The sequence below is a fragment of the Archocentrus centrarchus genome, unplaced genomic scaffold (genome assembly GCF_007364275.1).
Source record: "Archocentrus centrarchus isolate MPI-CPG fArcCen1 unplaced genomic scaffold, fArcCen1 scaffold_58_ctg1, whole genome shotgun sequence".
NCBI lineage: Eukaryota > Metazoa > Chordata > Actinopteri > Cichliformes > Cichlidae > Archocentrus > Archocentrus centrarchus.
This window is the reverse complement of record NW_022060279.1, coordinates 1,364,448-1,388,709: the sequence shown is the minus strand read 5'-3', so window position 1 is coordinate 1,388,709 and position 24,262 is coordinate 1,364,448. Positions and strand designations below refer to the sequence as shown.

General features: G+C 42.3%; 1 protein-coding gene across 2 annotated transcripts; it reads right to left on the bottom strand.

Annotated features, from left to right (window-relative positions):
* On the bottom strand, positions 1-16,658 carry LOC115777625 (actin-related protein 2/3 complex subunit 1A-B). Of its 2 annotated transcripts, XM_030725543.1 has the most exons (10): positions 16,556-16,658; positions 15,872-16,002; positions 13,998-14,102; positions 12,698-12,920; positions 12,329-12,436; positions 10,109-10,315; positions 7,207-7,282; positions 6,789-6,979; positions 6,182-6,272; positions 4-492 (listed from the first exon to the last, which is right to left on the bottom strand). In XM_030725543.1, the coding sequence occupies exons 2-10, from the start codon at positions 15,933-15,935 to the stop codon at positions 487-489; spliced, it is 1,071 nt and encodes a 356-aa protein (XP_030581403.1). In that variant the 5' UTR covers positions 15,936-16,002; positions 16,556-16,658; the 3' UTR covers positions 4-486. The 2 variants fall into 2 exon arrangements, with proteins under 2 accessions (XP_030581404.1, XP_030581403.1); XM_030725544.1 differs by lacking the exon at positions 16,556-16,658 and having other exon boundaries at positions 1-492; positions 15,872-15,962.
* Between the last annotated feature and the right edge of the window lie 7,604 nt (positions 16,659-24,262).

Sequence of the window (24,262 nt, the reverse complement as noted above, 5' to 3'; positions counted from 1 at the left end):
TTATTTGATAGTACAGTGGATACAGACAGGAGGAGAGGTGGGGAAAGACCCGCAGCAAATGGCAACTAGGTCGGGACTCAAACCTGCACCATCTGCTCCACCACGTGGCATATGTGGTCGCCTACTCAACCACTGAGCCACCCTGGTGCTTTGAACAAGTGTTATTTATAAACAGATATCAGCATATAAATATGAAGACTCATTCCTGTAATTTCCCACTGAATCATAAATGGTAAATGGACAGGTTTCATCTCTCTCTCTCTCTCACACACACACACACACACACACACACACACACACACAGAGAAGCCTGCCCGCCATCATGCACAGTATTGTCCATTTATTTCTTTAAACAATTTTTAAACATGTTTTTGACAAATATCACATGTGTTAATATCATTTTCCAGTCATTAAGAAATGCAGATGAGTGGGTGAACCAACGATGTGTTTGATACTCTGACGCCTCAAGCGTCAATATCCGTGGAGTCAGTGCTGCAAGAAAAGAGTAAAAACATTAGAGGAGTCTTTAAGATTGAACTGGCATACAAGGGGAGTCAAATGATGTGTGTTATTGCATTGTAGCTAACAGTAAATGCACTGGTTCTTATATAGTGCTTTTTTACTCTATCTGTAAAAAAGCACTTATACAACACATTTAGATGTTAGATTCAACTCATTGGCATTGTGCACACAACAAAGTGATCATTCCAGATCACTCATCCAGAGACGAGCATCTGCGGTCATGCAGCCAGAGACCGGTGCTACTGTTAGGCAATGTGGTTTAAGTGTCCTGCCCAAGGACACAACGCAGCGCAGGGACAGGGGCTTGAACCGGCAACCCTCCAGCTGTAAGGCAAACGCCTACCCACTGCCCATTACATTCACCCGTTCATACAAGCTCTTCCATGTGTAACTAAGCTAAGTGCTTTTACTGTCTAACATTCACACTCCAACACTTGCGTTGGAGAGCAACTTGGGGTTCAGCATCTTGCCCAAGGATACTTTGGCATGCAGCCCAGAATCAAACCACCAACATTCTGATTAGTAGGTGATCTGCTCTACCTCCTGAGCTACAGCCACCCTGAGTGAGCACAGACATCCAGTAAATCCAGTTTGACTTCCTGAAACTACTGTGAGCATGAAAAACCCTTATGCAATGATATACTGCTCAGAAAAAATAAAGGAACACTTTGAAAACACATCAGCTCTCAATGGGGAAAAAAAAATCATGTTGGATATCTATACTAATATAAACTGGGTAATCTGTTAGGAACAAACTGTTGCCACATTGTTTCATTGTATCAACCTACAGTCGGGTTTTGAGAGTTTTGAGAATGACATAAGTATTGGTTTTCACAAAGTTTGCTGTCCCAGTTTTTATGGTGGAAGTTTGCATCTAGAATGCTTTGAGGGGGGTTACATGAATTGCAAATAACTGCAAAGTCCCTCTTTGACATGAAAATGAACTAAATCTCAAAAAAGTAATTTCCACTTAATTTCAGCCCTGCTGCAAAAGTACTTCCTGACATCATTTCAATGACACTCTTGTTAACACTGGTGAGAGTGGACAAGGCTAGAGATCATTCTCTCATGCTGACCGAGTTTGAATAGCAGACTGGATGCTTTAAAAGGAGGGTAGTTCTTGAAATCATTGTTCTCCCTCTTTGTTACCATGGTTAACTGCAAGAAAACACGTGCAGTCATCATTGCTTTCCATAAAAAGGGTTTCACAAGCATGGGAAATTGCTAATAGTAAGATGACACCTAACTCAACCGTGTATCGGATCATCAAGAACTTCAAGGAGAGAGGTTCACTTGTTGTGAAGAGGCTTCAGTGTGCCCAAGAAAGTCCAGCAAGTGCTAGTACCATCTCCAAAAAGTGATTCGGCTGCGAGATTTGGGCGCCATCAGTGCTATGAATGGCAGGTGTGAATGCATCTGCATGTGCAGTGAGGCGAAGGATGGCCTGGTGTCAAGAAGGGAAGCAAAGAAGGCAATTCATAAAGGACAGACTGATATTCTGCAAAACAATCAGGGATTGGACTGCTGAGGACTGGGGTAAAGTCATTTCCTCTGACGAAGCCCCTGTCCTGTTGTTTGGGGCATCTGGATAAATGATTGTCTGCCTTTTGCATGATGGGTCCATGGCCAGGAAACGCCCCACACCTTAATCCCATTGAGAACTTGTGATCAATCCTTAAGTGGCAGACTGATAAACAAAAACCCACAAATTCTGACAAACTCCCAGCATTGATAATGCAAGAATGAGTTGCTATCAGTCGGTATTTGGCCCAGAAGTTGATTGAAAGCATCCATCCATCCATCCTCTTCTGCTTATCCTGTTCAGGGTCGCAGGGGGGCTGGAGCCTATTCCAGCTAACACAGGGTGAGATGCAGGGTACACCCTGTACAGGTCACCTGACAGCATGTCAGGGCAAATTGCAAAGGTATTAAAAAGGGCAGTCCAGCACTGCAAATATTGACTCTTTGCATAAACTCAGTAAAAGCTTGTTATTACACTTCAGTATATTTTAGAAACATATGACAAAAGATCTAAAAACAATGAAGCTGCAAACTTTCTGAAAACCAATACGTGTGTGATTCTCAAATCTCTTTATCCAGAGGGCTGGATTAAAAAAACACGTGGAAACTCAAAGTGGAAAAATAAGATGTGGCAACCCAAAATGGTACTCAGTAGTTTGCATGGCCCCCTTGTACATGTATTCATACCTGAAAATGTCAAGGTATGCTCCTAATAAGACAATGGATGGTGTCCTGGAGGATCTCCTCCCAGATCTGGACCAGGGCATCACTGACCTCCTGGACAGCCTGCTGTGCAACTTGGATGCGTTGGATGGACCAAAACATAATTCTCAGAGGTGTTCTAGTGGATTTAGGTCAGGCGAGCATGGGTACTGAGCATGGGGGCCAGTCAGGCCGCTTTTCCACCGATGGGGTTCCGGTGCCGGTACCAGTATGTGAACTGAATGAATGAATGAAGTTTATTGCCATGTGGGTGAACAAGTTCACACATTGGAAATTGCAGTTACAGAACACCATCCAAGAATGGGGGGATATGTGTCCTGGGGTCATGCAGCCGACTTGCAGCGCTACCTTTGATTTGGCAGTTTTTCCACCGCGAACGCACTCGGTGCTCGGCCGAAAAATGGGTTCAACTCGGCGTTGAACGCGTGCCAAAGGCGACAGAGGGGCGTGACTCTGCCGTCTCGACATCCAGTTTTCTACTATATTACATGTGTATTACATGAGAAAAGCGCAGCGATCTTCATGGCTGTGAATTAGGTTGGGCTCTAAGGCTGAACTCGCTGCTTTGTATCAGTTCATATCACAGATAAAAGGACAGAAAGTGTGTACTTGTCGTCTTGGGTGGTAGGTAGAATCGAACCACTGACCTTCCGATCAGTAGGTAGAGCAGGTCACCTACTGATCGGAAGGTCAGTGGTTCGATTCCTGGCTACTCCAGGCTACATGCCAATGTATCCTTGGGCAAGATACTTAACCCCAAGTTGCTCTCCGACGCAACTGTCGGAGTGTGAATGTGTGTGAATGGTAGATAATTAAAGCACTTAGCTTAGTTAATATGGAAGTGCTTGTACGAATGGGTGTGCATGGGTAAATGTAAACATGTTGTGTAAGCGCTTTGAGTGCTCTAATTGAGTAGAAAAGCGCTATATAAGAACTAGTCTATTTACCATTTGTTCTAATCGCTGTCTGTGTTTCCCTCTGTGCTGCACACAGATGCTGCAGTAGTTTGGTTTGGACCCTAAAACATATTTGCAGCACAGAAAGGAGAGCGTGTTCTCCCACGTTTGTGCGCTTCGGCTTCCGTGTCCAGACGAGGACCCGCCCACGCTCATACTTAAAGGAGCAGTTCACAAAGCGTGGTAGGCTCGTTATTAAGCGTTACGCTGGTTCACTGAAACTGGCACCAGCACCGGCACCTCTGCGGTGGTCAGTGTTATCACTTCCTTCATCCTCCAGAAAATGCCTCCATACTCTCTCCACATGTGAGGCAAGGCATTGCTGTGCACCAGGAGGAACCCAGGACCTACTGCACCAGTGTAGGCTCTGACAATGAATTCAAGGGTTTTGTCCCTATACCTAATGCTAGTCAGGGTGCCTTTGCATAGCCTGTAGAGGTCTGTGCATCCCTCCATGGATATGCCTCCCAGACCATCACTGACCCACTAAAGCGGTCATGCTGAATGATGTCACAGGCAGCATAACGTTCTCCATGACTTCTTCAGACCCTTTCACATCTGTCACATGTGCTCAGGGTGAACCTGCTCTCATCTCTGAAAAGCACAGGGCTCCAGTGGAGGACCTGCTAATACTGGTATTCTATGGTAAATGCCAATCAGGCTCCAGGCAGTGAGCACAGCACCCACTAGAGGACGTTGGGCCCTCAGGCCCCCCTCATGAAGTCTGTTTCTGATCGTTTGCTCAGAGACATTCACACCAGTGGCTGCTGGAGGTCATTTTGTAGCTCTGCAGAGCTCATCCTGTTCCTCCTGCACAGAGGAGCAGATCCTGGTCCTGCTGATGGGTTAAGGACCAGCTCTCCTAGAGTAACTGTCTGTCTCCTGGAGTCTCCTCCATGCTCTGAGACTGTGCTGGGAGACACAGCAAACCTTCTGCCAATGGCACGTATTGATGTGCCATCCTGGAGGAGTTGGACTACCTGTGCAGCCTCTGTAGGGTCCAGGTATGACCTCATGCTACCAGCAGTGACTCGGACCCTAGCCAAATGCAGAACTAGAGAAAACCAGTCAGAAAAGATGAGGAGGGGAAAATGTGAGTGTCCTCCAGCTGTAAAACATTCCTGTTTGGGGGGGGGGCACCTGTTGGTAATTTGATGAACACCAAAGCAGCTGAGACTGATGAACACCCAGGAGGTGGCCAGCAGTTTAATTGACTCTGATTAAAAAGTGTTCCTTTCATTTTTCTGAGCAGTGTATGTTGACAATCCTGAGTCTCTGGCATCAAACATGAATTTCATATTTCAGAGCCTGCAACCAATATTATGGCCCCAGACTCTAAGGTGTAGGAATCTCTCTGGTTGCAGATCTGACTTATGACTGACTTTAAAGTATTTTTTAGCAATCAAAATGAAAGTGCAGTGACAAATCACTGCCAGGATTTTGGAGATCATGGAATCAGAAAATTGATTGATTTGAGCCTTGTCCCTTGTCTTGTGAGATTTCTCCTGATAGTAATATTATAAACTGTAGATGAAGACACCCCTAAGTTTATTTTAAGAAACATTATAATGAATTTGTTCAATCATTTGTACACACAGTTATTAATTCTCATAGACTCAGCCTTGGAAACGTAATTAATTTTCAACCCAATTACATTACTCACTTGATGCCAATTATCCTGAAGAATTGTGACATGTTATATATATAATTCAACTTTTCTAGTCTTGTTTCCGTTTTCCCCACATTTTTAAAATGCCTCGATAAATTCATAATGAGCAAATAGTTCAGTTTCTTACCTTTTGTCTTTGTACTTTATTTAGTTTATATAGTGATTAAATGATTTGCAAATTTCTGCATTCTGGTTTTACTGGTTTCTCACAGAGAATCCCAGTGTTCTTTTAACTAATATTAACTGTATTAGTACATTAGTAAATTGAGCTTGCTCAGTTTCCACAAAGTGAGAGTATTCTGACTTCACTCATACCCACAGTCTCAGACACTTAGGTCCTCAGCCACGGGTCTGCTCTCTGTCCCCCGCACCAAACTCCACACCTTTGGGGACAGAGGCTTCAGTGGGGAGGCCCCCACCCTCTGGGACTCTCTCCCTTCTGAACTTTGCAACATCCCATCACTGGACTCTTTTAAGAAACCTTTGAAAACTAACCTGTTAAAAAAAGCTTTTAATCTGTAGTTTATTCATTTACTTATTTTTTGTTTATGTTTATTTGCTTTTGTTTATTTACACTCTTCGTACAGCATCCTTGGGTTTCTTGAAAGGCGCTATATAAATCTAAGTTATTATTATTATTTTCATCAGAGCAATTAAAAATCATTTATTTTTAGGACAAAACTACATTCACATGTGGTGACACTAAAGAACCTCACAAATAACTGCATTCAAGTGAATTTTTGAGTCAAATTTCTAAATGACATCTTAACACTTCTACTGAAGACAGTACCTTAAAATCCCAGATCACCATAGCTCCATCCAGACCCACACTGCTGTACTGCCCAACTTTGGCTTTCTCCTGTGATACAACACACAGCTGCCTGCAGAGCACAACACAATGCCAGGCTTACTACAACCTTTTTGTATTGTAAGTATAGTAACAGCTAAGACATTCAAAGATAAAATAGCTGAAAACAGTTGTACAAATAACTGAAATATGGCCCCTCGAGGGAGCACGTATAGACAAAATGTCTGAGCTGTACTAATAGATGCACTTCTGTGAGCAAAGTGAGATACGCAGGTATTACAGCATAGTTATACAGTGGTGGCTTTAAAATGTACTTCTGCTCACATCAATAAGACACCGAGACAACATGTGGCTAAGAGCCGTGTTATTATATTCACACCCAAATCAACAATTGATCCTTCAGTGAACAGTTTCAAATTCTAAAAGTACGCCTTGAAAAGCTTATGTTTTAATTTGATCATTGATGGTGGTTAGATGACAGGAAATAAATAGATGAGATATTTAGAACATGCTTTATCAAACAGTCGTTTAAGAAATGAAAGTCATTGTGCTTCTTTTTTTCTTTATGGTAAAAGACCATCTCCCTCACGTGATGCTGTTCTGATGAAGGGTGTCCAGGTCACTGGTGTCCTCCTCAGTGGCCTTTTTGTCCAGGTTGCGAAAGTGCTGCATTGCTGACATGCTGCCTCTGGAGGTCTGCTTTGGGATGTCAAGCTTTTTCACAAACTCCAGAGAGCCAGGACCCTTATATGTATACTGGTAGGGGCAGCAGTCATGTCCCTAAGTACAGAGATATTCAGTTTATAATGGGATATTGATATTAATATATATTCTTAACTTAGAAATAAAATCCTAAAACCAGGAACTAAATTTCAGCCATTTTGTGAAATTAAACATGTTTTCTTTCTTTCTTTCCACTATGCCTTTCACATGACTCATAGTCATTTGATCCATTTATAATAAATGATAAATTTAATTTACACAAACAGAAACATGGAGGTAGTTACCGCAGCGACAATCTCAGTTGGGCTGACATAGAGAACACTCAGCAGTGGCAGACTGTCACTGGTCAGCTGGGTTACCCTTAACAGACAAAGTCAAAGTAAGAAACATGAAATATGACCCCTATTTAGGCCACTCCCCCGAACTGGTTCAAATTGCAATCCCATACTTAAAAGCGCAATTTGAGTAATTGTGTTGCAAACTCTGAGAATCTGATTTTTTTGTCATTACCAAACACACAATTTCTGCAAGGAAATAAATGTTTTTGATTTTAGTGAAATAGGTTATGTTTTTATTCATGAACATCTTTTCAGATCGTGATTGCCTTTAGCTTAGCATGCTGAGTTATAGTAGTTATAGTTAAAATATAGTGCTGATATTTATATTCCTGGATGTTTAACACCATTTTTACACTTTGGCTGTGTTTATTTTAAGTGGAGAGTATAATATATAATATATGCGTCCTCTTTCTGGTAACTGATTGGCTTAGCCTAATCATGTGATCATTTTTTGCTGTGCAATTAGTTATACCTGCTTGACCATTTTTGACTGAAATGGAGAAAGTGGAGATCCTGACTGGTCATGGAACAGCTGGCAGTAGCTAGACAGTGAGAAACTGGGGAATCCTAAAGTCCTAGATAAAGAGCCAGCCTATAATAACATCGATTCCAGGAGGCAGCCTTATTGATTGGTCTGTGATGCCAACTTCTGATTGGCTGAGCATTGTCTCTCATGGGCATAAATCAGGGGTGTCAAACTCAATCACAGAACCGGCTGTGGACAAAGTGGGGATTGATTGAAAACAGTCTAAATCATGGGCCAAACAGGATTAACATTTATTCAACAGTCTAAAACTAAAAATATTTGAATTTGAATGGCTAGAATACAGCAACTTTTTCCTCAACACATTAAATAAAATATAAAATTATAATTTTCTTCAAAAATAACATCAGAAAAAATATTTAAACATAAAGAATATTTCAGATAAAAACTGTGATGTGTTATCAGCAAAAAAAAGTCCAAAAACAAGAAACAACAAGTTATTTAGTTTCTCTCTTATTTAATTTCTTTCTTACTTTTCATGAACTGACAGATTTCCTCAGGTAGCTCATCTCACCTGTGTGATAAACCATGTAACCAGATTCAGAAGCTATTTCCTCTGAAACTGCCGGTGATTTCAACCTTTGCCTCTTATGAAGTTCACTGTCTGTGTTACGGTGCTTATGACGTGTTGTGCATCTTCTCCTGTATCCGTCCCACCAATCCGCTCTTTTCCCACACATCACAGGTGAGGAAAAGAGACACACAGTTTACCTCTGATGTCAGCGATCAGGTCCTCTGCCTCCCACCTCTTTGGAACATCCCTGTTTTCCATTTTTCATTTGGCCATTTTTGGGGGTCAGGCTAATCTAAATGTCCCTGTGAAAAGTGCTGACCGATGTTTTTATCTGCTGATCACTGATCCGTGTCATTGGCAATGCAGGAAAGCAGGTTAGTGCACAGGTCTTGACCTGCACCACAGCTGTTGCTGTGCATTGTGGGATTTGTAGTATAAATGGTGGGACTGCTATTTACCATTAATAATAGTCATATGAAATGATCTCGCAGGCTGTATAAAACTATATCGTGGGCCGGATCTGGCCCACGGGCCTTGAGTTTGACACCTGTGCCATAAAAATTACAGACTATGACTGATTATTGTAGGGTCTTTACCCACAATACAAAGCACCTTGAGGTGACTGTTTGTTGTGATTTGGTGCTATAAAATTGAATTATTAGCAATACTATAGCCGTACCTACTGCTCAGCAATATGCATGGTTGTTTGTACACTGTTGCCTTAAGATTTTAGTGATGTTACATATAATGCATTGATAGCAGCAGATTATGTAATGTTTGTGCATCATGTAGTAATATTCCTGTACAGTATAGCACATACGAGTATTATAATGTGAATACTTTATAAGTACACATTATATCTGTCTTGTTGTTATAGATTATATAAACAGAAAGACATTATATTGCAGGGATCCTCAACTCCAGGCCTTTGAGGGCCGGTGTCCTGCAGGTTTTAGATGTGTCTCTGCTTCAACACACCTGAGTCAAATATAGAAGTCCTTAGCAGGACTCTGGAGAACTTGACTGCATACTGAGGAGGTAATTCAGCCATTTGATTCAGGTGTGTTGGATCAGGGACACATCTAAAACCTGCAGGACCCCGGCCCTTAAGGCCTGGATTTGAGGATCCCTGTTATACTGTATACACCCTCATACAAGAAGGCGGTATGTACTTTTGCTAATTTGTTTACCATATTGAATATTGAAAATATGTTTGCTGGAGTATGTATTATATCTATATTAACCCAGGGCTGAGTAAAAGTATTTAGATAAAAGTTTAGGACAAGGCCTCCAAACTACAGCCAAACAGTTCTGCAGAAGGTAATCAGACGTCTGCTGAAGGGTTTTCTGTTATGAAATGTGGCTGCAATGTTATACTTACTTCTACATTTATTTTATATTTTCATTACTGGTTGGGACGATAGCCCCCCCCCCCCCCCCCCCCCCTTTTTCCCACCCTTTTCTTGCAACAAAGCAAAGATTTAGAAGATTTTTTTTTCTTTCCTGAAATGAATTCCATGGTTTGGAAGTGACAAATTTTGGGAGAGGAAAGTTATTACAAGATAGTTTGAACACACAAGATGAAAATTGTGTGTTCTGTTATTAAATTTGTGTCCTTTAGAACAACAGATATCTAATAAAAGTTTTGATAAAAGAAAATACAAATTTTATTATTATTTCAGCTCAAACCAGTTAGGGTAGAATGGTCCATACAGAAGGAGAGCTTTCAGAAATGGGTATATTAATAGAGCTCATGTTAATGGAATACGTGGCTCAGTATCAGTACTCACTCCTTCCCCTGTGCAGCATCAACCACAGTGATGCTGCTGTTGTGGGCCACCCATGCCAGCTGGTCTCCACTGGGAGAGAAGGAAACACTGTGCACCCACCCACCACAGTCCTTATGCTCCAGCATCATCTCCCCAAAAGGCATCTTGGCCCCCCAGGCAGTGGGTCCAGGCTTTTCCTCAATGTCCTTGATGTAGGCTGAGAAAACCCTGAGAAACAAAACATTTGTATGGAAATCAGTTTCGGGCCCCACCTCTTACTTACTCTTTGAATTTTGTCTCTTTTATGACCCATAAAGCTTGTATGAGCAGGAACCAAAATGAATAAGTGTACTGACATTACTGACATTATTTTATTAAATAAAACCTTGTGATTGCTGATCATGCCTCACATATGTGACTTATTAATTTTATTACAGAAACATCCTTACAAAACAATATTATGTTGAAAGCAAAAATATTAAATATAGAATATATGTTATGGGCAGCACGGTGGCGCGGTGGTTAGCACTGCTGCCTCAGAGCTGGAATAACATCTGGAAAGTCTGGGTTCGATTCCACATTGACACACACAGACACACACACACACACACCCCTCACTCTCTCTCTGTGTGGAGTTTGCATGTTCTCCCCGTGTCTGTGTGGGTTTCCTCCCACAGTCCAAAGACATGCACTTACTGGGGTTAGGTTAACTGGTCACTCTAAATTGCCCATAGGTGTGGATGTGAGTGTGGATGGTTGTCTGTCTCTCTGTGTTGGCCCTGCTGATGACCTATACAGGGTGTATCCTGCCTCTCGCCCTATATCAGCTGGGCTAGGCTCCAGCGCCCCCCGTGACCCTGAACAGGATAAGTGAATGGATGGATGGATCTATGTTGTGTAACTACATTAAAGGAACACTTTTTAATCAGACATCAGTCAGTGAAGCATCTGTGATACTGATGAGGTCAGTAAGTATCAGAGGGGTCGTTAATCAGTTTCAGCTGCTTTGGTGTTCATGCACAAGAGGGGCAACAATGAGACCAGCCCCCCAAACAGGAATGGTTTACAGGTGGAGGACGCTCACATTTTCCCCTCCTCATCTTTTCTGACTGGTCTTTCAGTAGTTCTGCATTTGGTCACTGCTGGTGTCACTGCTGGTAGCATGAGGTCATACCTGGACCCTACAGAGGTCCAACTCCTTCAGGATGGCACATCAGTGCGTGCCATTCCAGGAAACAGGCAGTTATCGGGTATCGGGATGAAATCCTCGGACACACTGTCAGACCCTACACTGGTGCAGTGGGTCCTGGGTTTCTCCTGGTGCACAACAATGCCTGGCACCATATGGTGAGAATGTGGTGTGGGCAGCTCCTAGAGGATGAAGGAATTGATACCATTGACTGGCCCCCACCCTCGCCTGACCAAAATCCAATAGGACACCTCTGGGGCAGTATGTTTAAGTCCATCTAATACTATCAAATTTCACGTCAGACAGGACACCATGTGTCCTCTCATTAGGAGCATGCCCTGACGTTGTCAGATATGCACACAAGTGTGTGGGGACCATACAATGTACTTAGTACTATTTTGAGTTGTTGCAATGAAATTGATATGGACTAAGCTGCCACATGATTTTGATTTTTACGCTGTGTTTTCTTCCTAACACATCAGTATAGATGTCCAGCATGATTTTTTTTCCCATTGAGATCTGATGTGTTTTCTGAGTGTTCCTTTAATTTTGTGAGGAGTGTAAATTTGTGAATAAACCTAAAGTAATCAATAGGAAATTCAAGCAAAATATTTTGCATGTATATATTTCTTATGAGACTGATGTGTCGTCTGTATCCTGTCTACGGCTTTTAAACCCAAATTTCCAACATCTGTTCACTCTAGACTTAATCAAACTTTGCTTAAATGAGAGAAAAGTGTTTTTTCCCAGGATTATTTTTGAGGTGTCGCTCACACTAATGAGGGCAGCAGAGGAATGTATGTGTGATTAAGACAAAATAAATTCCAGTGTATGAGTTCATGCTAATGAAGGGGCAATATCTAGTTCAACAGATGTGCCTTGGATAGCATTATACAGGAATAAAATGCACACATAATACAGTACTTGTTAGAAAGTTGCAGTTTTGTATCTCTTCTTGAAACAGTCTTCGAAGTTTGAATTTGATGAATCAAGAAACAATAGACTATAACCAAACTTGTCCTTTTGGTTTCCAGTTTTTGTCATAGTCTCACCTGCAGTGAAGGTCTGCAGACCCTGCTGCCAGCAGAATGTTGTTGGGATGCCAGTCCAGGCTCAGCACTGTGGAACAAATGGACTTCTTGATGTGCTTACTCAGCCACCTAAAGAGGAGGGCGTACATGTGTTATGAAGAAAAGTTTAGAAAGCTGCCATGAATTTTTATCTTAGATCCTATCTGTATGAGTACAGAGATATAATACACTGAGATTGTGTTCTTTGAGTTTGTAATGATCTATTTCCACTAACTATTATCAAACTGCAGTAATATTTCAAAAAAACAAAAAAACTCTGGCCTTTGAAATCATCATCATGACGTGTCGTGTAAAACCTGAGTATTTCAGATTGGATCTTGTAATACTCACCAGTCATTCTCCTGTTCAAAGTAGCAGACAGAGATAAGACGGGCTCCGCTGCCCAGGGCAAACTTGTTCTCCAGCGGTGACCACTTCACACATGTGGCTGCACGATTGATGCGCACCAAGACTAGGGTGGGTTTCCAGACACCATCCTTCAGGGTCCACACATAGGCATTGCGGTCAGAAGCACATGTCACAATGCGATTAGACTGCGGGGCCCAATCTATGCCTGTGGACATAAGAAATACAGTTATTAAAATACAGGTTGCTGCTTCAACAACACAGACACTAAGGAGTCTGGAGGTAATTGATCTGACTTCCAGACTCATTAGATCTCAATCTGATCGTGTACAAGGCCCGCAACACAATACTCAGGACCCAAAGGACCCGCTGCAAACATTGCCGGACATTCCCAGAAATCTCATGTCCATTTCCATGAAGCTTTTTCTTAATGGTAAGTTATTCACTTGAATACTAGAATATTAGCTTACAGTGTAAGATGTTTGCAAATTTAGTACCATGAAAAAACATTTGCTTCTTTCCTGATTTTCTTTCTCTTTTTTTTTCTTTTTGCATATTTGTCACACTTACACATTTCAGATCATCAAACAAATTTTAATATTGGACAAAAATAACCCAACTAAATACAAAATGTAGTTCTTAAACAGTGATTTTATCCATTAAGGAGAAAAGGCTACCCACAGCTACCTGGCCCTATGTGAAAAAGTAACTTAGAATTTTAAAGAAATATTTCATCTTTTATTTGCTTAACAAATTTATCCTACAGAAAGAAGTATTAACTAACTCACCTATTCACAGTAATGCACATTTTTTAACGAGTACCCAAACGTTAGCATTCAACATTTTTACAGGAAGCTTATCAAACCTGTAAGTCTTCATTGAGAAGCAGAAGAAATCCCATACCTAAAGCTCACCCGGTAAAAATGTTTTTATGGAAAAATAACAACAACAAAACTAGGTAGCTAAACAAAAAGACAAGGCAATTTATTAAAATACAAAAAGGGATGAAAACATGCCACATATAAAATATTTATGAAAGATTTTCAATAAAATTATTTTATGAAGACAATCTGATCTCAGTGAGCAGACTGTTCCACTTGTTTGCTAGCTGAGACCTTAAAATAAAGGGTAAAGTCAATACTCAGGTACATAAGGGGTTAATACATCCTTAATAATTTATTGATGTACATCTGAGCAAGACCCTTTAATGCTTTGAAAATGATGAGTATTTTGAAACTCAATTTGGATTTTAACATAGTACATTTATCCATTACAGATACGGTACCTGTGATTCGTCCACTGTGTTCTGTCAACTCATGGATCTTGACCCAGTCATTGCCTTTCATCTCATAGATGTTCACCACATTGTTGTTAGGACTCATAGCAATCTCTGGAAGCAAATGTGTAATCATTATACGTTGCAGTAGTCAAACAATGCTGCGGAAATATAGAGCCTGTATATTTATGTAAGAAGAATCCAACAGATCACAGACAGATTAGATTTTGTTGTTTGAATGAGCATGAACATTGGTTCTCTAATTTCAAATTTATCTGGCAGCTAATCATGTCTGAAAGTGGTGATGGAAGAGGGGTTGGAGGTCATTGCATTTAGGTTTGGTTTTATGGGGAACAATAGTATGATAGGCAATTAAATCAATGTGCATCATTACATGGTCATTAGTAATGAGGCAATCATTACAATTGAGGTGGTTTAGGCCCCCTGGGTGCATCTTAGGTGAGACGCATGTCCTACCAGAAGGAGACCCCAGGGCAGACCCACAACACACTGGAGAGATTATATCTCTTAGCTGGCCTGGGACCACCTCAATGATCCCCTGGATAAGCTGCGGGGGGTGGGGGGGTGGAAAAGGTCATGCCTCATGTCTCATGCCTGTGCCAAAGACATCATGTCCCAGTTTAGGGCTTAGGGCTCTAAGAACTACAGAACTATGGCACACATCATGAAGACCCTGAAGAGACTCATCCTGGATCAGCCACAGTACCTGCACCTGCAGCACTGTGTGTCAGCCAGTGTGGCCAACAACACAGGAGACCTCACTCCCTTTCTCTTCATCCTATGCACCACAGACTTCAGCAATTGCACCAACAAGTTTTCAGATGAGTCTACAGTAGTGGAATGTATCAGAGTGGGTGACAAGGAGGAGTGCAGGGCTGTGGTGGATAACTTTGTTATGTGGTTCGATCAAACCCATCTGCAGCTTAATGTCGTAAACACTATGGAGTTTGTTGTGGACATGAGGAGGACCAGAAAACCAGTGACCCATGTTTCCATCCATGGGGTCTGTGTGGAGAGAGTGGAGGATTACAAATAACTTGGTGTTCACGTTGAGAATAAACTGGACTTCAGTAAAAACACAGAAGCCCTCTACAAGAGGGAAGTTCTGCCTATTTTCTGAGACAGCTGAGGCCCTTTTATACCTGTTGAATCAAGATGTTTAATGAGTCTGTGGTGGCCAGTGCCATCCTCTGTGTTAGGGTCAGCAGGCTGAGGGTAGTGGATACCAACAGACTAGTCTCTGGAGCTTGAAAAAAGACAACTGGACTTTGTTGCAGACGTTTCACCTTCCTTGCTTCCAAGAGACTTCTTCAGTTCTGAAGCTAAATGGTGGAGAGTCCCAGGTAACCACTGTGGGGGTTGTCCCCTTGATGGTGGCTTATGTGCATCATCACATGAGCCAGGGTTTTCAAAAAGGTGTGCATCATTACTATCAGGGGTTTCAGGAGAAATTACTGTGAGACCTTGCCCCACAACCTGGCTCATGTGATAACACACATGATCAATAGTGGCTCAGTGACTACTTCAAAGGGTACAACGCCCACTAGGGTTTAAATACTTGAGACTCTCCATCATTTGTGGTCTATGTTAACACAAATGTATTTCCTAGCAAAGACAACCAGTAGCATCATCGAGCAAAAATGTAGGGAGGTGCAATCTTATAACTTCAAAGGCTCAGGTAACCTATTGTGCAGATAGATGTATGCATTAAAGATCTGAGTCCATTTCCTGTATTGATAATCAGATTCCCTCTGGTTCTACAGTATGAGCCATATTAATGCAATGCATATGTATGCATTTATGTGTAGGCTACGCCATATACGGAAATGCAGCTTGATTATTGTGTCTGTAGTTTCACCTACGGGTCCTATCTTTGTTCCAGGCATGGCAGGAGAGCGGCTCCAGTCCAAAACTGTACAACGACATGTCTGAACAGAGGCAGGACAGACTGCTGGAATGTGGCTGGTGTCACAGTTGTTCTAAAGATGGGCTGCTGCATGTTCCAAGATGAGAAAAAAGAGAAATACAGGGATACACTTTGTTTGAGAGAACAATTTTTTGAATGAAGCAGAGCAACTTTGTTGTATTTATTCTGAAAACAATGCAAGCAGTGCTATAGCTTTGTATTTTTCTCTCTTTTTGGCATTAATTATTTTGATATATACCTAGAAATCAGGTCTCAATAAAAAAAATCTGCAGTACCTACAGTGTAATTCACTGTTAGCTGAATGAATAATGGCTGTGAGATAATATCTTTATCAGATCTGGTGCACATTGTGCAAACATATTCTATTATACCTGTTAACACAAATCTGATCTTGGTTGGAAGTAATCCTTGGATTTTTGAACAGACACATGTCAAGATTTAGTTTCTTCAGAAAGAACATGAACATTTGAAAGGTTTTAAGCCTAACAAGATACTACCTCAAAGATACACTGAAGTTCCAAGTGCTACATTAGTCTGTGTGGGATTTTTAAACAAACAATCTGAAACTCAAGGAGTTGATTAGATTTGATTAAAAATAAGGACTGAAAACATTACTTGCCTTGCTCTGCAGAGTTGTATTCATGGACTCTGGGGAGTCTACACGACTGGACCTGTGCAGTCTGTCTTGGTAAAGAATGTGTCTGTGTTATTGTTGAAGGGAGTGGACGAAAGGTAGGTGTGTCTACTAACAGAGGTTGAGCAAGCAAGTTTGCTGGGAACAAATTTTTCCATTTGACTCTCACCATTGGCTGGTATCCACCAATTTATAAAATTGGTGGCTACATCCTTTGTTGTGGCATTCTTTGTAGGTTAAGTTATTTTGACTGCTTTTGGTAATGAAACAGAATAAAGACTGCCTCTGCTACATTTATATCCTGCCATGAATTTTTCTCAGATAACTGTTTTTACCTACATACCAGAAAATTATATATAGGCAATTTTCTGGTATATTTTCTAGTTTGAATTTGAATCACTCCTCACCTATAGATAAATAGAATAAAAAGAGCTGAATCAAAATGAAAAGTGCATTATGGGAACCCCCCAGCAGCCTAGGCCTATAGCAGCCTAACTAAGGGAGGGTTCAGGGTCACCTGATCCAGCCCTAACTATAAGTTTGATCATAAAGGAAAGTTTTAAGCCTAATCTTAAAAATAGAGAGGGTGTCTGTCTCCTGAATCCAAGCTGGAAGCTGGTTCCACAGAAGAGGGGCCTGAAAGCTGAAGGCTCTGCCTCCCATTCTACTCTTAAGTATGCTAGGAACCACAAGTAAGCCAGCAGTCTGAGAGAGAAGTGCTCTGTTGGGGTGATATGGTACTATGAGGTCTTTGAGATAAGATGGTGCCTGATTATTCATACCAATACCAAAGAAAGGGGACACGAAGGACTGTGTGAATTATAGAACAATCGCCTTGATCCCACATGCCAGCAAAATTCTTCTTAAGATCATCCAAAATCATCTAAACCAAATCATGGAAAGGGAACTGCCTGAGGTGCAGGCCGGATTCTGAAAAGGAAGAAGCACCCGAGATCACATAGCAAACCTATGGTGGATTATGGAGAAAGCACGAGAATGCCAAAAGAAGCTTTACATCTGTTTTATCGATTACTCGAAGGCCTTTGACATCATTCAGCACATCAAATTATGGAAATGCTTCCAAGAAATTGGTGTACCACCACATCGGATTGACCTAATCAAGTCATTATACATATGGTGACATTGACTAGATCAAGATCAACAAAGGGACTCGACAGAGATGCATTCTGTCACCCCAAAGCTTCAACCTCTATACTGAAATGGTCATGCGCAGGGCTGGACTGGATGAGCTGAACATGAAAATTGGAGGAAGAAATATCAATGACCTCAGATATGTTGACTTCTATGCTTCACTGTAATCGCAGAAAGTAAGAAAGGCCCGGAGCAATTGCTCAAGACACTAAAGGACAAAAGCGAGAAAGATGGCCTGCATCTAAACATCAAAAAGATGGCGATCATGACCACAGATGTAAATAAGAACATTAGTGTTAAGATGAATGGTGAAGAGATCGAAGTGGTGGATAAGTTTATATTCCTTGGCTCCAAAATAGACTGCGATGGCGACTGCACCCCTGAAATCAAGCGTCGTTTAGCATTGGGACGTAACGTGATGCTGTCCATGAATAACATTTAGAAAAGCAGAGACATCAGCCTCCAGACCAAATGCAGACCAGTCAATGCCATTGTGTTTCCAATTGCAATATATGGAAGCAAAACATGGACCATGAAGAAATCAGACAGCAGGAAAATTGATGCTTTTGAGCTGTGGTGTTGGAGGAGACTCCTAGGATTTCTGTGGACAGCACGTTTCACCAGTCTCGAAGTGCTGGAGCAAATCAAACCAAACCTCTCGCTAGAAGCCAGAATAACCAAACAGCGATTAGCCTATATGATGAGAAGCCGCTCCTTGGAGACAGACATAACGCTCGGAATGGTCAGCGGACGTAGAGGACATAGAGACCAACCAAGAACTCGCTGGCTTGACACCATCAAACAGGATACAAATATGACAATCGCCAAAATAAAAGAAGCTGCACACGATAGACAAGAATCCTGATCAAACAAGTGATCGAGAATCGATTGCGATTGAACGGATAAGAAGAAGCCACTGGCTCATCCCTCTTGGCTCGCTCAGCACTAAAAAGAACACAAAACAGAATTAAAATACACACAGTTGGACGCTACAGTCATAAAAGCACTTTGTAATAACAGCTGGAAAAATATAAAAATACTAAGAGACAAAAAAAAAAGGGGAAAAAGAAACCCGTATGCCTCCAGGCACACACACACAATAAAAGAAAATAAAAATACATAAAACACTTAAAACACAGGATAAAATGATCTGGGAAGAATCTGCCACTCAGGAAACAATACCACGCTACCACAATTAGTTCTTGAGTAGTTGGTTGAGCAATGGGAGAAGCCCTCGACCCTTGTATGTATGATTACACTTGTTCCAGCGACACCAAAATCCCTTTCTGGCAAGACAACAATTCTCCTCAGGCAAAACAGCAGACCTGTAATACAGGGGCCAACACTGCAGTCTGAATGGCTCACAGCAGCACAGCTGAGTTTAAGAACAGGAGCCCAAAGTCACTGGTTGCACAGCTGATCTGCTAGTTGCTGCTCCTCAAAGTGGCTAAGCTGCTGTGCTGTCATAATCACACAGCCGATTCAGAAGGCTCGACGAGACTGAGATACTGCCGCTCACATGCACACTTTACATCAGGGAGGGCAAAGTAGAAGGATGACAAAGGTCACAGCCTGAGTGCCTTTATCCTGTCAAAGACGCCACCTCACAATTAATTGCAGGTGCACAGTCAGGCATAGCACGGGCGAGCGAGAGGGAGAGAGAGAGAAAGCCCGGCCACACGTGTATCAAAGGGTTTTGAGAAACTTGTAAACAAACAACTAACTGGTTATTTAGAAGAGTATAACATCTTATCCAGTGGCCAGTCTGCTTTCCCTTCAGGGCATGGATGTATTACAGTTGTTTTAAAGGTTCTTAATGGTATAACCTCAGCACTAGGTTCTAAGGAGCACTGTGCAGCCATATTTATTGACTTATCCAAAGTCTTTCACTCTGTTGATCATGTAATCCTACTACAAAGATTAGACTGCATTTAAATTTCAGGTCAGTCACTGAAATGGTTTTCTGATTATCTGTTTAACAGGTCACATCAAGAAAAGATTGATTCTCATGTTTCACAGTCACTTCCTGTTCTTACTGGTGTGCCTCAGGGCTCAGTTCTTGGTCCAACACTTTTTTCAGTATTTATTAATGATAATCCACAATCTGTCACTGGGGCTTCGGTCCATCTGTACGTTGATGTTACCATTTCATATGCAACCGGTCCCACCTCTGATGAGGTTGTAAAGCCACTTGCTCATGCCTTCCATAAAATACAGCAGGCCTTTACTGAGCTGAGCTTGTTTTTAAATGTTAAGAAAACCAAAGTCATGTGGTTTGGTCATGGAAGGGGGCCTCCTCACCCTCAATGGACTTTATCACTATAGAGGGTGATACTATAAATATTTGATCCTGCTTTATCTTTTTCTCATCATATTTATGTATTGCGATCAAAGGTCAAAGCGAGACTTGGTTACTTGTACAGAAATCATTCTTCATCTACCATTTACCTATTTGATTATGGTGATATAGTATATAGGCATGTGTGTAAAGGGACTCTTCATAACTTGGATACAATTTATCATTCTGCAATTCCCTTTGTCACAAATGCTTCTTTTTCAACGCATCATTATCAGCTTTATTTTCAGGTTAAATGGCCCTCCTTACATTCTCCTCATAATATTCAGTGGTTTACTCTTGTTTATAAGACCGTTTTGGGTTATTCACCTTCATACCTATGTCAGTTACTGCAACCGGGTTCAATTACAAGATACAATACTCGTTCTTCACAATATTTATTGTTAAAGACTCTGAGGACCAAGTCTCGTTTTGGCTTGATGGCGTTTGCATTTGCTGCTCTGAATGACTGGAACTTGTTTCAGAAAACAATGAAAATAACGACATTTGTTTCCGTTGCCATTTTTACAAGCCATTTGAAAAATGTTCTTAAGGATCCTTGTAGATGTTTTACTTAGTGTGGTTACTGTGATTTTATGAATATCATTTGTTGAGTATTGTTTTGTAATTCATTGTTCTGTATTGTTTGATTCTTTCCATTCCCTTCCCCTCAAAAGGCTTTGCCTTTTGCCAGGCCACAGCTGTAAATAAGAAATTGTTAATCTGTTTGCCTGGTTAAATAAATGTTTAAATAATAAAAAAAAATCATCATTGTGACATCTGTTAGAACTGTGATAAAATAAAAGTATGGTGATGCATGCTTCTTTAGTCCATGTGGGACAAGAGGTGGCAAAGCCTCAACAGGTGATTGGTTGGGGTTCAAGTTTCAGGGGTTGAGACTTTATGTAAATTAGGAGGGGTCATACGGCAGTTACCATCTTTAAGATATAAATGATGGCCCGCTCTTTGTCTCGCACTCTTACTTTTTTGCTTTTCCGTTTCCTGTCCTCTTCTTCTTCTCTTCCTGTCTCTGCATCTTACTCTGTCTGTTTCTCTCTTCTATTCTCTCTTCTTCTCTCTTCTGTGTGTGTCTGTGTATCTTAGTCTTAACTATGTTACTGTTTCTGTTTTGTGTAACCAAGATGTCTGATAAACAGCCTGTACCAGAACCAGACGTTTTTTTGGAAACTTTGGTTTTAATTGAGTTTGAATATTTGGCCAAAAGGAACACGTGGACCCCTAAAATTATGTACCAACAGCACCTGTCCTCCAGACTGAATGGCAGGTGAGTCTCTTGACATGGATGATAGTAACACCAGGTGAACAACTACGGAGCAGATAAAAGAGTGTCTCCATCAACCAAGGCATGAAGTACAAAATTAGCACACTAGGCGTATGAATTACCACAGTAGTGGACAGGACGATCTGGCAGAGAAACACAGCCAGCCCTTAAATCCACAGGATGGTAATGGACTGCAGGTGTGCACAGTTAGCCTGGGAAATGTCCACTCCACCCATGGGTGGCAACACTGGATACCCATACCTCCAGCCTACCCCAATACCTCACCATGTCAGACCCATGCAGCATCTGCATCACTGCAGACGCACCCCCAATCTGTCTATTAATCTCCATTTCCCCATCACTCATGAACAAGATCCCGAGATATTTAAACTCCACCTGTGGCAGCAACTCGTGCCTGAGCCAGAATGGGCACTCCACCCTTTTCCAGCTGAGGTCCATGGCCTCAGACTAAAGGCTTTTACACACCAAATGCATAAAATTCATGCAAATTTTTTATGTGTTAAAAATATTTTTTGGACCTTATTATCACCATCCATTATTAGTTCCATCCATCCATCCATCCATGCATTCATGCCTTCATGCATTCATTAATCCATTCATTTTCTTCTGTTTCTCCGGGGCCAAGTCATGAGGCAGCAGCCTAAGGAGAGAAGCCCAGCTCTCCCTGTGCCCAGCCACCTCCTCCAACCCTTCTGGGGGGACCCCAAGGCATTCCCAGGCCATCAGACAGATATAATCTGTCCAGTGTGTGCTGGGTCTGCCCTGGGGCCTCCTCCCAGTTGGACATGCCCGGAACACCTCAACCAAGAGGTGCCCAGGAGGTATCCCAGTCAGATACCCAAACCAGCTCTACTGGCTCCTTTTGATATGGAGGAGCAGTGGCTCTACTCTGAGCCCCTCCCAAATGGCAGCACCTCTCATCCTGTCTCCAAGGGAGAGGCCAGCTACCCTCTGGAGGAAACTCATTTCTGCCACTTGTAGTCAAGATCTCATTTTTTCAGTCACTATCTGAAGCTCATGACCATAGGTGAGCGTAGGGATGTAGATTGACCTGTAAATTGACAGCTTTGTTTTAATGCTCAGCTCCTTCTTCACCACAACAGCAGCTTCCGCATCACTGCAGACACTGCCCCAATCAGTCTGTCGATCTCTCATTCCCTTCTCCTGTCACTTGGGAACAAGACCCCGAGATACTTATACTCCTCCACCTGGGGAAGCAACTCCTCCTTGAGCTGGAGTGGGTACTCCACTCTTTTCCGGCTGAGGACCATGGCCTCAGACTTACACTCAGCTGCAAACCATTCCAGTGCAAGCTGGAGGCCACCATCTAATGAAGCCAACAGCACTTCGTCATCCACAAATTAGCAGAGATGAGATTCTGAGGCCTCCTCCGTCAATCGCCACCTTATCATGGTGGGGAGGGGTTGTGTGTTCCAGTGATCCCAGGAGCTATGCTGTCCGGGGGCTTGTCCCCCTGGTAGGGTCTCCCACAGCAAATTGCTCCTGGGTGAGGAGCCAGAAAAAGAGCGGTTCAGAGGACCCCCATAGAAATACCAACAAGGGAATTGTTTACCTTGCCCGGTATAGGGTTACTGGGGCCCCACCCTGGAGAGGGAGAGTGTCTGGTGGCCGGGTGCAGCCCAAAGAACTGACATGGGCCTGCCCTCCTATAGACCCACCACCCATAGGAGGTGTCATAGGGGTTGGGTGCATGCCTGTCAAGTCTCCCGTTTTGTCCGGGAAATTCCTGTATTTTACCCCTCTGTCCCGGCGTCATCCTGTATTTTTATTTTCCCGTATTTTCAGTTTTCAATTTTCAATTTTTTTAAAGCATTCCTGTGCCACTCCAAACTGAATTGTCACTATCACTAGGTTAGTGCCGACAGCTAGAACAACCCCGTAAAAACAACTGGGCATCAGTGCGCCCTTTTCACAGAGTTCGGTGACGTGTTTCCGGTTTAGTTTAGCAGCGCAAACAAAGTTTAGCGTTTTTTTTTTTTTCCCCATTAAGTGATATAGCTACAGCAAAATCCTTCGCTGTCACCATGTTTTGTGGACATGAAGCCTTCTTCGGCCGCTTTGGCAGCCAGAGTTCTTTGCGGCCCAGACCTCACTTTGTCTCCACCCTCCAACCCCCGAACCTCACTTAAACACCGAGTCTGCCCACCCACTCCCTCCGCTCCTACCCTCCGGTCCTCGCTTCGGCCTTTATCAACCTTTGAGAGCCGACAGCGAGTTTTCTTGCAGAAGTTGGCCACAGTGGCCCAGATAAAGGAGGAGGGTTGAATGTAGTTAGCAGTCTCACCCCACAGTGTTTTCATTAAATTTGATATTCTAACATTAAACAATACGGGACAAAATTAATCTATGTAATGTGGGTCTAGGCAAAGCATTAAAGTCATTAAGTTATTTCATGAAGTTCATTTGTAGTTCTAAACATATTTATGGTGTTTTTTTTCTTCACTTTTTGTCTCTCCAAAGATGTCTTTCCTCTCTTGTGCAGCCTTGATTGCAACTACAGTACATCCAAATGAACAATTATGCAAATTAGGTGATGACGTCATATTGTGACCTCTTTTCAGGGAAAATTTCCCGTATTTTTAAATACAAAACTTGACAGGTATGGTTGGGTGCAGTGTTTGTTGGGCGATGGCCAAGGGTGGAGGCCCTGGTGGACCGATCCCCGGTTATTAAGACTGGCTATTGGGACATTCCCCACCACCTCTCCGGTGGGGAAGGAGCCTGAGCTAGTGCGTGAGGTTGAGAGATACCAGCTAGATATAGTTGGGCTCACCTCAGTGCATGGTCTGGTGTCCGGAACCAGTCTCCTGGAGAGGGGCTGGACTCTGTTCCAGTCTGGAGTTGCCCCCAGTGAGAGGTGGCGAGCCAGGGTTGGTATTCT

Excerpts from the sequence above, each read along its gene's own strand:
- LOC115777625 (XM_030725543.1), bottom strand. The coding sequence starts at position 15,935 with ATGTCGTTGTACAGTTTTGGACTGGAGCCGCTCTCCTGCCATGCCTGG. Across the intron at positions 7,283-10,108 it reads GATGCTGCACAGGGGAAGGA|GGTAACCCAGCTGACCAGTG; the intron begins GTGAGTACTGAT and ends TTGTCTGTTAAG. Across the intron at positions 6,273-6,788 it reads CTTCATCAGAACAGCATCAC|GCAGCTGTGTGTTGTATCAC; the intron begins GTGAGGGAGATG and ends TGTGCTCTGCAG.